General features: G+C 39.0%; 1 protein-coding gene across 1 annotated transcript in view; it reads right to left on the reverse strand.

Moving 5' to 3' along the window:
* HCRTR2 (hypocretin receptor 2) overlaps positions 1–14,046 on the reverse strand; it is a 130,989-nt gene that overhangs the window by 35,685 nt on the left and 81,258 nt on the right. Inside the window, exon 2 of the mRNA XM_043450123.1 lies at positions 6,442–6,620. Coding sequence (XP_043306058.1) covers positions 6,442–6,620 — 179 coding nt within the window. The remainder of the gene's footprint in view (positions 1–6,441; positions 6,621–14,046) is intronic.

Genomic DNA, 14,046 nt, shown 5'->3' on the forward strand with positions numbered 1-14,046 from the left:
CCCATGAGAGAACATGCTGGTTTGGATAATCTAATGGTATAATCCATTGAATGAACCCTTAGGCATCAGTGATTTAACAGTCTTTGTTTGACTACTGTGTTTGCTGGAGTATAATATACTGTGGTATACAATTAGAATCCAATTTGCATGATTTTCTCAAAGGTGATACACAATTGCACCTTATCATAAGTGATTATAAGTGAGAGTTCTGTTTTTGCTTTTCACTTGTAGGAGTGCACTTCCGGGTGCCTTTTTCATTGAGATTTTGACCGTAGGTCAAACCACACTGACAGTAAATCATTTCAGAAATGAATGCAGTGTGAATTGTGAACACTGTGAGTGAAGCAAAGTGAGATGATGTGGACTTTCTTTTGCTGCCGATACTTTCCCTTGCATTTGTCTTATGAGTACCTGTGGTCAGGTCAATGTAGGCAGTTCTCTTTGGTAGAGGAGTCAGTTTCATGCTAGCCTGTAGATGTGACAAATGACACCAGAGATCCACGACAAGTAGAAATGGAAATTCTGCCAAACTGCAAGTTTGGATGACAGGCACTAATAGACTGGAATGTAGGAAAGTGTGACTGAGAGAACGAGGGAGACCATCCACCCACCAAACACCCATCACCCAGATCTCAGTAGACTTTTGTTCTTTTCCTGTGCACAGACTCTTCAGTTATATTAAAAAAAAGTAATTCTGAAGAGGCAGTTCACTGCTCCTATAGGGCTTCCCAGGTAGTGATATTCCCAGGTAGTAGTATTCTTTTCATCTGGTAAAGAATCTGCCTGCAAAACAGGAGACCCTGGTTCAATTCCTGGGCCAGGAAGTTCCCCTGGAAGAGGGATAGGCTACCCACTCTCGTATTCTAGGTCTTCCCTGATGGCTCAGATTAAAGGTATAAATGGGTCATTTTCATTATTTGTGCGTGTGTATGCATGCTCAGTTGTGTCTGACTCATTGCAACCCCGTAGCCAGGCTCCTCTGTCCATGAAATCTTCCAGGCAAGAATACTGGAGTGGGTTGTCATTTCCTAATCCAGCGGATCGTCCCAATCCAGGGTTCGAACTCCCATCTCTTGTGTCTACTGCATTGGCAGGAAGATTCTTTACTGCCAGCATCACCTGGGAAGGCTTTTAGAATGAAGCACAAGCTGGAATCAAGATTGCCTGGAGAAATATCAATAACCTCAGGTATGCAGATGATACCACCCTTATGGCAGAAAGGGAAGAGGAACTAATGAGCCTCTTGATGAAAGTGAAAGAGGAGACTGAAAAGTTGGCTCAAACTCAAAATTCAAAAAACTAAGATCATGGCATCTAGTCCCATCACTTCTTGGCAAATAGGAGAAACAATGGAAACAGTAACAAACTTTATTTTCTTGGGCTCTAAAATCACTGAAGATGGTGACTGCAGCCATGAAATTAAGAGATGCTTGCACCTTGGAAGAAAAGCTATAACCAACCTAGATAGCATTTTAAAAAGCAGAGACATTACTTTGCTGACAAAGGTCCATCTAATCGAAGCTATGGTTTTTCCAGTAGTCACGTATGGATGTGAGATTTGGACTCTAAGGAAAGCTGAGAGCCAATGAATTGATGCTTTTGAACTGTGGTGTTGGAGAAGACTCTTGAAAGTCCCTTGGACAGCAAGGAGATCCAACCAGTCCATAAATCAGTCCTGAATGTTCACTGGAAGGACTGATGCTGAAGCTGAAACTCCAATACTTTGGCCACCTGATGCGAAGAACTGACTCTTTAGAAAAGCCCCTGGTGCTGGGAAAGATTGAAGGCAGGAGGAGAAGTGGACAACAGAGGATGAGATGGTTGGATGGTATCACCAGCTGGATGGACATGAGTTTCAACAAGCTGGGAGTTGGTGAAGGACAGGGAAGCCTGGAATGCTGCAGTCTATAGGGTCTCAAAGAGTCAGACATGACTGAGTGACTGAACTGAACTGACACCACCTGGGAAGGCTTGTAATCATTCACCTAAGTTTTGTTATATTTGTGAGATTTTGAAAATTGATGAGAGTTTGCTGAAGTCTTACAGTAGATCACTCAGAAGTCTAAAGTTGTATTGAATTACATTTAGAAGAAAAAGAACATAAACAATAGGAAATTAATAAATGTCCAAAAGAATTTTTTTTTAATTTTTAATTTTTTAGAGTAGTTCTTTGTTGGTTACCTGTTTTATTTTATGTTATGTTATTTTAAGTTTTTTGGTCATGCTGTGTGGCATGTGAGATCTTAGTTCCCAGACCAGGGATTGAACACATACCTCTGCAGTGGAAGTGCAGAGACCTAACCACTGGACCACCAGCGAAATCTCTCCAAAGAGTCATAAATGCAATAAAAAATAACCTTAAAATTTGTCTGGATGATTTGTATATGTTTTTAGATTTTCAGTGGGAAATACATATCATATGAGGGAACATCAGTTTCAGGCCATCACAGCTAAGGGGAAAAAAACCTACTCAGATACTAGGTTTATTGCACATTGGCATTATTCCTTCTATTTGGGAATATTCTATGGAAAACAGACAATAAACATTGAGATAATTTGGATATTTCAGTTTTACTAGTGCCCCCAATATTTTTGTGCATTTACAACTTCCCATCAAGAAGTAATGTTGAATGAGTGGCCGAATGGGTCTAATCCTTCCCATCTGACTCAGATCTTGTGATTATCTATAGTTTTGTCCTTGATAATGGAGAAGAAGGTCAACTGAGGAGTTGACTAAAGTGGACACTTTATAGGAAAGCAGACAGAATCTATCAAGCTATGAAGATGTTCTTTCAACTGTAAGATTTGTTTTAAGTTGTGCTGCTCAAAAGAATACTGTCAATAACGAACATTAACAGAGACTCCTGCTCTGCATCACTCACTGGTTACATACCACTTTCTATCTGCCTTTGACTGCACACGGGAGAATTTGGGATGCCTGATCTGTAGATGTTATCATTGTGCATTAGAGCAGGACTGCACCTACCACATGGTGATGTACCCTGCCCATCATCCCACACTTAATCAGAGAAACTTCTGCTTTGCAGAGAGAGCTTGAAATGTTCTCTCAGACAACAGAAGATTCTGGGCAAATGCAACCATCTTGAAACTTAAGGGATCCCCCAAGTTTCTCCCTGGGTGGTTACTGGAACCAAAAGAAATAAAAAAGCTTGTTGGAAGTACCACAGAGTTGGTGAAATATTAAAATTCTCTGCTGTTTATGATTCTCCTAGTGTCTCCACGCAAACTCCATGAGACAATTGATTAGTGGTTTTTTTTCCTATGGCAATATTCTTCTCTGTTGATCAGTGTACTATTTCTCTCAAAAACTGCTATAGTTTATTTTTGTAACCCATGCATGATTTTCTGCTGATTGATATAAACTAACTTTACAGTTAAATTTAATGTTTGCAGTGGGGCTTATAACTACCATGGCATTTCCCACTTACTATTCAATCAGTGATGTCTGACCTAAGAATTTATTACTTCTCTTTATAATGGGTCACCAAAGAACTATTGAGCTAAAAATCTCGTTGTAACATTTCAGATACAAAAGCTCAATTAATACAATTTCTAGTAATGAACTATTTATGATCGCCCTCAACTTTTGCTTTTACTAATACTTTATTTTTGGAGTATTTTTAAAATCACAGAAAAATTAAGGACAAAGTATAGAGATTTCCCTATACACTCTGGACCTCCATTACCAACATCCCCCATCATAGTGGTACATTTATTACAACTGTACATTTGTACATTGAATGAGTTTGGACAAAATATTTAGGGACATGTATCCAGCATTATAGTGTCATACATTATACTTCTTTAAAAATACTCTGTGCTCTGCCTATTCATCCCTTCCAACACCTGGGAACCACTCATAATTTTTCTGTATCCATAGTTTTGTATTTTTTCAGAATGTCATATTATTGGAATTATGCAGTATACAACCTTCTCACATTGGCTTCTTTCACCTAGTAATAAATATTCAATATCCTTTCATGGCTTGACTGTAGAGAGATCAAACCAGTCAAACCCTAAGGAAGTCAGTCCTGAATATTCACTGGGAGGAAGGACTGATGATGACACTGAAGCCCTAATACTTTTGCCACCTGATGTGAAGAACTGACTCAGAAAAGACCCTGATGCTGGGAAAGATTGAAGGCAGGAGAAGGGGCCGACAGAAGATGAGATGGTTGGATGGCATCACCGACTTGATGGACAAGCTCCAGGAGTTGGTGATGGACACAGAAGCCTAGAGTGCTGCAGTCCATGGGGTTGCAATGAGTCAGACATGACTGAGTGATTGAACTGAACTGAACATGCCTTCCCAACTCATTTCTTTTAATCACTGAATAATATTCTATTATCTGGTTGTACTCCAATTAGTTTATCTATTCATCTACTGAATGACATCTTAGTACCTCAAAGTTTTGGTCATCATGGATAAAGCTGCAATAGACATTTGCATGAGAGTTTTTCTGTGTATGTAAATTTTCAACTTTTGAGAGGTAAATATCAAGGAGTGAAATTGCTGGATCATATATTGGGACCATTTTATTTTGTTAAAAAAAAAAAATCAGTCTTCCAGAATGACTGTAACATTTTTCATTATCCTCACCAGCAAGGAATGAGAGTTCCTGTTGATCCACATCCTTGCCAGCCCTTGTTGTTGTCAGAGTTTCATAGTTTGGCCTAATAAATGTGTAGTGATATTTCATTATTTTAATTTGCAACTCACTGATGAGATGTGATGAGGGGCATCTTTTCATATGGTTCTTTGCCATTTGTATATCTTCTTTAGTAAGGTGTCATTAAGGTCTTGGGTCTATGTTTCAGTTGGGTTGTTTGCTTCCAGATTGCTTAGTTTTAACAACTATTTGTATATTTTAGGTACTATTTTTGTTGTTTAGTCCCTAAGTTGTGTCTGCTTCTTTTGCAACCCCATGGACTGTAGCCCACCAGGCTCCTCTGTCTATGGGGATTTCCCAATCAAGAATACCGCAGTGGGTTGTCATTTCCTTCTCCAGGGGATTTTCCCAACTCAGAGATCAAACCCATGTCACCTGCTTGGCAGGCAGATTCTTTACCACTGAGCCACCCAGGAAGCCTTATTTTAGACAGCAGTCACTTATTATGCATATCTTTGGCAAATATTTTCTCCCAGTTTGTGCTTTGTATTCTCATTCTGTTTACACTGAATTTTGCAGAGCAGAAGTTTTTAATGTTAATGAAGTCAGCTTATCAATGATTTATTTCAAGCAGCACATATTTGTTGTTACATCTAAAAAGTCATCAAAATACTCAAGGCCATTTGGGGTTTCTTCTAAGTTATCTTCTAAGAGTTTTACCCCTTTGCATTTTACATTTGGGTCTATGATCCATTTTGAGTCAATTTTTCTGAAGAGTGTAAGGTCCGTGTTTAGATTCAATTGTTCTTCTTGCCTCCATTTGTCATCATTGGATTCATGTTGTCATTTCCTCCGAATATTATGATACCATCTTGGAGGCAAGATGGAATAAGAACTAGATGGTGGAGGGTGGTCATGGGAACTAGTGGGGATTGGCTACCATTTCACTCACTGTCCAATTGCTAAAGGGAATCCAGGTCTTTTAGAACTGTGGCTATGAACAGCAGCTTGGGAAATTTTTTAAAGATTTCAGAGATATTAGACTATCAATCAGAAAAGTATTTTCTGGAAGTACTTGGTTTTAATTTGTTGTAGAACAGCTAGTTATAGAAAAGAGGATTTCAGAACTGAGTAATAGAACACTAGATAATGATGATGACATATTTATTGAGAACATGCTATGTTTTTATAAGGCCATAGTCTTTCAGAGACTAATATCTGTGCCAAGTGGTTTACACAGTTATCTAAGTAAATGAGTGCAGTTGTGGTTGGCAACCACAAGACATATTTATAATCAAACTTATTAATCTTTTAAAATAAGTGAATCTCAAAGAGCTTGTGTATTTGGCTCAATGGTATATAATCAGTGAATGGCAGAATAGAGATTCCAAGTATGGTAGTTTAATGCAAACCTGCATTAAAACATGTTCCCTGTACTGCTTTGACAGTATAGCTCTTTATGTCTCAGCAGTAAATGAGACTACTTATAAAAACAATACTCAATTATTTGGATTGGGACAGCCTCAATCATTGATTTGCTCAAGTTCCTTATTTTATAATCAGAAAATTAGAGATCAAAGAAGCCACAGCTTTGCACAGCATCTATTGCTAACTACAGAATTCTGATACTTTTTTTACCCAGAACTTACCTTCTTTACCCAGAAAGTTTCTAGTATCACTTTCCTAAAGTTTGCCAATTTCTCTCAATGCACTAAGTGTTTACTAATGGGCCATGGCTATAAATGAAAATGATTACGCATTTTTTTGTAGTTTCTCTGTTTGAACCCCCAAAAGTGCAAAAAGCGTTTACCTGTAAATAAGGAATCACTTTACAGAGGGACTGTCCGAAGAACCAGGTCTCAGTAATGTCCACAACTAATGTGGCTGGAAGGCAGGTGATGGTCACAAGCACATCAGCCAGAGAAAGGTTGACAATGAAGTAATTGGTCACCGTCCTCATGTGGTGGTTCTTCCACACAGCCACACACACTGATTCGGAAAGAAAAAGGAACAGTCTCTGTTATAGACTAAACGTCCCTGTTGTGGAAGGTGCCATGAAACAGAAATTCGTATATTAAGATCCTACCCCCTGTAAAGAAGATGCGATACATATACACAAAGGAATATTACTTGGCCCTGAAAAAGAATGAGATCGTGTCATCTGCAGCAACATGGATGGAACTAGAGATTATTGCATTAAGTGAAGTAAGTCAGACAAAGACAAATAATGCACAATATCCATTATATATGGATGTCTAAAATCTGACACAAATAAACCTATTTTTGAAGAAGAAACAGGATCACAGATGTAGAGAACAGACTGGTGGCTGCGGAGGAGAAAGGGGCTGAGAGCGTGACGGACTGGGAAGTTGGGATTAGCAGATGCAAGCTTTAAATATAGATCGAATAAACAACAAGACCCTACTGTATAGTGTACTTGCGTGCTCAGGCGCTTAGTCGTGTCCAACTCTTTGTGACCCCGTGGACTGTAGCCCGCCAGGCTTCTCTGTCCATGGGATTTTCCAGGCAAGAATACTGGAGTGGGTTTCCATTTCCTACTCCAGGGGGTCTTCCCAACTGAGGGATCGAATCAACATCTCCTGTGTCTCCTACATTGGCAGGTGAGCACCTGGGAAGCCCCACCTAATTTATAGCATAGGGAACTATAATCAATATCCTATGATATCATAATGGAAAATACTACTAAAAAAAGAATGTATGTGTCTATGTAAATATAACTGAATCACTTTGCTGTACTCCAGTAATTAACAAAACATTGTAAATCAACTATACTTCAATTGAAAAAAAAATACCAATGTGATGGTATTAGGAAGCGGGCCTTTGGAAAATGAGTTGGTCATGAGGGTAGAGGCTTTGTGAAGGGCGGTAGGTCCTTATAAAGGGAGCTAATATAAGGGATCTCTCCTTATATAGAGAGATCTTTCACCTCTTTCACCATGTGAGAATATAGCAAAAAAATGCCTGTTCTTTATGAACCAGGAAATGGACTCTGCCCAGACACTGAAGCTGCCAGAGCCTTGAACTTGCACTTCTCAGAATCCAGAACTGAGACACAAACTTCAGTTGTTTATAAGCCATTCAGTTCACGGTACTCTGTTACAGCAGGATTGACAGACTAAGGCAGTAACTAAACAAAGAAAACAGGTCTGATGAGGGAATCCTGTCAAGCTGGCTAGTACCTCTGCAATGCCACAAATAAATATTGCCAAAGGGAGATAATTTAAGGCTGCCCTGTGTTTTCACTGAATCAGTCAGTCTGTGTGAATTCTCAATATATGCTTAAAATAAGTTCCCTTACCTTGCAAGACATTGCTCAATGGCTCATAAAGCTGTGCTTATTTTACTTGATTTTGAATTTCATTTTTCAGAAATTAAAGAGCAATCTTTGATTTATCATTTTGTCTCCTCAGTGGGCAGCATGTAGTAGATACTCAAGAAATATTGATATTTGCTGAATTGAGATGAATAAAGAGCTTGCTATTTTTCAATGAACTGTGGTGTTGTCTCATCCATCATATTGACCCATATCTGCTCCCAAACTCTGCCTTTAGGACTTATAAGAGATGAAGACACTTAAAGACAAAAGCCTACAATTATTCAGTCCCTATTATTGCCAGATATCGAGGTGGATAGTTCATACCCTTGGGTTATTTAATCTCAATGACAATCCCAAGGGAATTCATCATTACTGATGTTTTGTATATTATGATGTCATTGACACACAGGGGTTTTGTGGAACTTGTTGAGGACAAATGGCTTATAAAGCAGGGAATCACCATCACAGCTGGGTTTATACACCAAGTGAAGCCCTGGTTGTTCCACCACATTGGTTACCTTCTTTTGTGAATAAAAGAGTTATTTAAAAAAATGAAAGAGTTATTTTAAAAAAGCACATCTAAATTCTAGAAATGCTTTCATTTCTACTATCCTTGTTGGCCTCTAAACTTTGCCTCATATCAAACACGCTCACAGCCAAGCCTCCCTCATTTTCTCAGAGCATCCCCCTCTTTAAAACGTGTGCTGTGTCTTCTTCTGGAAAGAGCATCTAGTTCCTTGATTCTCCGTCCTCCCTCTGATGTATCCAAAGGTTACGTAATCACTGGTCCCAGAATTATATAGGTATAAGCATTGCTACCCACATCTGTTGATGGATTTACTTCATGGAATGTAACTAACTATGAATTTACCTGGAGTGTTGTTAACCTGTCAGAGCTGTCATCCATGCACCCAAGTGATGCAGTGATTAGTAACCTTCCATAGTGAAGAAGTAAAAAGTGTATTTTGTTAAATTTGAGTCACTTAGTGAGGATTTCTTTTTGACAATTATGTACCAGTTATTATGAGTGTCATATGCTGAAAAAGTTTTTTACTAGCTCCTGAAGCTGAAATTACACTCCAGTCACCAACAGATGCTCATTTAATGAAATATCTGAATTTCTGAGGATTTAATTGTGAAAACTTCACATCTTCCTCCAACTCTAGCACATAAGTACCAAAAACTCAGGAGAGCTTTGTTAGGATAAACTGTAGTCTTTATTGTCTGAAAATGCTGCTGCTGAATCATTTACTTCTCAGAAATGCTTGAAACACACACACACAAACCCATCTTATCAGTTGACAAACACATTATAATGGCTTGTTATGAGAAAACTGGAAAAAAAAATCACACTTCTGATACTTGGTCAATAAATGGTCCAAATGATGCAACTTGGGATCTAGAAAAGAAAATAAGACTTAAAAAAATACAATCAGTTCTAGTTTGACTCCAAATTCTCCATATTTTGGGGGTGAGGAATAGCAGTGATGGGAGGACAGTGTTAATGCACAATGTCTAAGTGATGTGAGAGCAAGTAGGCCAATCAACACATATTTCCTGTGCCCTGTTATAAACAATTTAAATTATTAACTAGTTTAATCTCCATAATAACACTATGAAGTGATTACTATTGATAACTCTGTTTAACATGTGAAAAACTGAGGCAAGGGAGGTTATGGAATCTACCTAAGGATGAATAGCTAGTAAATGCTGACTTTAGATTTAATCTTATACACCATGTATACCATCCTATTATATTTCAGCACCTATCAGTGAAGCAGAAGGTGAAAGGCAGCTGTCTACCTCTCTTTGGCAAGACTTTAATGCCTGTCCATTGAATTCTAGAGTCGGAGATCATCAGTTTAATCGGATGCATAAATCAACTCTGCAGTATTCCTGACTCATTTCTGCTTGCACATTTTTAATAGTGGGGAATTTGCAACTTAGGGCTTCTCTGGTGGCTCAGTTGTAAAAGAATCATCCTGCCAATGCAGGAGACCCAAGTTCAATCCCTCAGTCAGGAAGATCCCCTGGAGAAGAAAGTGGAAATATACTCCAGTATTCTTGCCTGGGAAATCTCATGGACAGGGGAGCTTGGCAGTTTACAGTCCATGAGGTTTCAAAAGAGTAGGACATGACTTAGGAACTAAACAACAAAAACAACAACTTATGACTTGCTTAAGGCCTTGGCTTCCATTTTGTGGTGAATTTACCTACCAGCAAGTTCTTATTCATGTTGAGTTGATGTCTGTTTCCCCTTCAGTTCTGTTCATGGGTTCTTTATTCGTTTCTGGAACCCAAGGAATAAAGTTATCTCTTTTTTCTACATCATACCTGTATTAATTTCCCAGAGCTGCTTTAAGAGTACCACATGTTGGGTGTTTTAAAGCCACAGAAACATATTTTCACACAGTTCTGGAGTCAGACGTCAAAAGTCAAGGTCAGGAGGGTCATGTTGCCTCTGAAACTTGTAGGTAATTCCTTCCTCACTGCTCTCATGGCTTTTGGTGGTTGGCTGTTAACATGGCCTTCCCCGCGTGTGGCTCTGCGCATCCAGTCTCTTTCTCCTCCATCATCACATGGTCTTTTCTCCTGCCTCTCTGTATCCACATGGCCATCTTCTTACAAGGACACCAGTCCTGTTGGATTAGGGGCTCAATGTACTCCAGTAAGAATACTGACGTGGTTTGCCATTCCCTTCTCCAGGGGACCACGTTTTGTCAGAACTCTCCACCATGACCCGTCTGTCTTGGGTGGCCCTCCAAGGCATAGCTCATAGTTCCATTGAGTTAGACAACACTGTGGTCATGTGATCAGATTGGTTACTTTTCCGTGATTTTTGTTTTCAGTCTGTCTGCCCTCTGATGGAGAAGGATAAGAGGCTTATGGAGGCTTCCCAGGTATGGATGTGACTGGTGATAGAAGTAAAGTCTGATGCTGTAAGAGCAATACTGCATAGGAATCTGGAATGTTAGGTCCATGAATCAAGCAAAATTGGAAGCGGTCAAACAGGAGATAGCAAGAGTGAACATTAACATTTTAGGACTCAGTGAACTAAAATAGACTGGAAAGGGTGAATTTAACTCAGATGACCATTATATCTACTACTGTAGGCAGGGATCTCTTAGAAGAAATGGAGTAGCCATCATGGTTAACAAAAGAGTTTGAAATGCAGTACTTGGATGCAATCTGAAAAAAGACAGAATGATCTCTGTTCATTGCCAAGGCAAACCATTCAATATCACAGTAATTGAAGTCTATGCCCCTAACAGTAATGCTGAAGAAGCTGAAATATACAGATTTGATGTACTCCTTTCCCAAATTAGAATCAGTCCATTGTTCCACGTAGAGTTCTAACTGTTGCTTCTTGACCTGCATACAGACTTCTCAGGAGGAAGGTCAGGTGGTCTGGTATTCCTATCTCTTGAAGACTTTTCCAGTTTGCTTTGATCCAGACAGCCAGAGGCTTTGGTGTAGTCAATAAAGCAGAAGCAGATGTTTCTATGGAATTCTCTTGCTTTTCTGATGACCCAATGGACGTTGGCAATTTGACTTCTGCTTCCTCTGCCTTTTCTAAATCCAGCTTGTACATCTGGAAGTTCACAGTTCACCTACTGTTGAAGCCTGCCTTGGAGGATTTTGAGCATTACTTTGCTGGCATGGGAGATGAGTGCAATTGTGTGGTAGTTTGAACATTCTTTGGCATTGCCCTTCTTTGTGAATGGAAAGAAAATTGACCTTTTCCTGTCCTGTGGTCATTGCTGAGCTTTCCAAATTTGCTGGAATATTGAGTGAAGCACTTTCATAGCATCAACATTTAAGATTTGAAATAGCTCAACTGGAATTCAATCACCTCCACTAGCTTTGTTCATAGTGATGCTTCCTAAGGCCCACTTGACTTTGCATTCCAGGACGTCTGGCTCTAGGTGAGTGATCACACCATCGTGGTTATCTGGGTCATGAAGATCATTTTTGTATAGCTCTTCTGTGTATTCTTGCCACCTCTTCTTAATATTGTTTGATTCTGTTAGGTCCATACCATTTCTCTCCTTTACTGTACCTATCTTTGCATGAAATGTTCACTTGGTATCTTTAATTTTCTTGAGGAGATCTCTACTCTTTCCCATTCTCTTGTTTTCCTCTATTTCTTTGCCTTGATCACTGAGGAAGGCTTTCTTATCTCTCCTTGCTATTTTTGGAACTCTGCATTCAGATGGGTATATCTTTCCTTTTCTTTTTTGCCTTTTGCTTCTCTTCTTTTCATAGCTGTTTGTAAGGTCTTCTCAGACAACCATCTTGCCTATTTAAATTTCTTTTTCTTGGGGATGGTCTTAATCACTGCCTCCTGTACAGTGTCATGAACCTCCATCCATAGCTCTTCACTCTGTCTATCAGATCTAATTCCTTGAAACTATTTCTCACTTCCACTGTATAGTCATAAGGGATTTGATTTAGGTAATACCTGAATGGTCTAGTGTTTTCCTGTACTTTCTTCAATTTAGGTCTGAATTTGCCAATAAGAAGTTCATGACCTGAGACACACTCAGCTCCTGGTCCTATTTTTGTTGACTGTATAGAGCTTCTCCATCTTTGACTGCAAAGAATAAAATTAATCTGATTTCAGTGTTGACCATCTGGTGATGTTCATGTGCGGAGTCTTCTCTTGTGTTGTTGGAAGAGAGTGTTTGCTATGACCAGTGCATTCTCTTGGCAAAGCTCTGTTAGCCTTTGCCCTGTTCATTCTGTACTCAAAGGCCAAATTTGTCTGTTACTCCAGGTGTTTCCTGACTTCCTACTTTTGCATTCCAGTGCCCTATAATGAACAGGACATCTGTTTTGGGTGTTAGTTCTAGAAGGTCTTGTAGCTCTTCACAGAACCTTTAAACTTCAGCTTCTTCAGCATTACTGGTCAGGGCATAAACTTAGATTACTGTGATATTGAATGGTTTGCCTTGGAAATGAACAGAGATCATTCTGTCATTTTTGAGATTGCACCCAAGTACTTCATTTCTGAGTCTCTTATTGACTATGATGGCTACTCCATTTCTTCTAAAGGATTCTTGCCCACAGTAGTAGATATAATGGTCATCTGAGTTAAATTCACCCACTCCAGTCTATTTTAGTTCATTGATTCCTAAACTGTCGATGTTCACTCTTGCCATCTCCTGTTTGACTACTTCCAATTTAACTTGACTAAAGATTATGACTATGCCTATTTCCTGCAACTTAATTTCTCTCGGCGAAACATTGCCAGATCCTTCATACACGATAGCAAGGTTATCCTACTCATGTCCCTGGTCTCTTTATTGAGACAATACTGAAGATAACCAGCAATTCTTTTTAAATGAGCTAGCTATTCAGAACTGAACACACATTCGGGGGCACATCTCCTCAATTTGGATTGAACAAATATCCATTGTTTTGTTAATTTATTCATTGCGCCATTCAAAATATTAAAGATTCAATTGAAACACAGACTTCTCCTCATAAGACATCAAAATTATACAGAGTTAAATTCATTATCTTTTCCTATATTCTCTTGCCTGGACTTTACACTTTTCTGAAGTATAACATTCTTTGTTTTTCTCCTCTGTAACCTATGTTTAAAATCCTCCAAATATCTTACATCTGTAATTGTCTTTCTATTCCCACTACAATTACTTGGTTAGATTGTGATAGCCATTAGCTGGAGCGTTGCAGTGACCTCCCTGCACCCTGCTCTCTGTACTCCTGTCCACTTTATCCATTGGTACCATTCACATCAGTTAGATTTTCTCTTTCATTTCAACAGGAGTCTCTCCTTTCCTTTAGGATTAAATGAAAAATCCTCAGATAGCCGTTCTACCACCCAGGTCTTGTTGAACTTTCCCTTACATCTTGCAATGCTGTCCATACTTCAGAGCTGCAGGGTTAGTTAGATATTTCACTTTATATCAAGCATATTCCACATCAAAGTGCTTGCTAATGCCATTCCTCTATTTAGAAGGGACCACACTCCATTTCAATCCCATATTAAACTTAACTAAATACTACTCCCTCAAAAAAAAAAAATAAAGAAACAAAAACCAACAACTCAAA

Source organism: Cervus canadensis, chromosome 28 (genome assembly GCF_019320065.1).
Source record: "Cervus canadensis isolate Bull #8, Minnesota chromosome 28, ASM1932006v1, whole genome shotgun sequence".
In the NCBI taxonomy this organism is placed as follows: domain Eukaryota; kingdom Metazoa; phylum Chordata; class Mammalia; order Artiodactyla; family Cervidae; genus Cervus; species Cervus canadensis.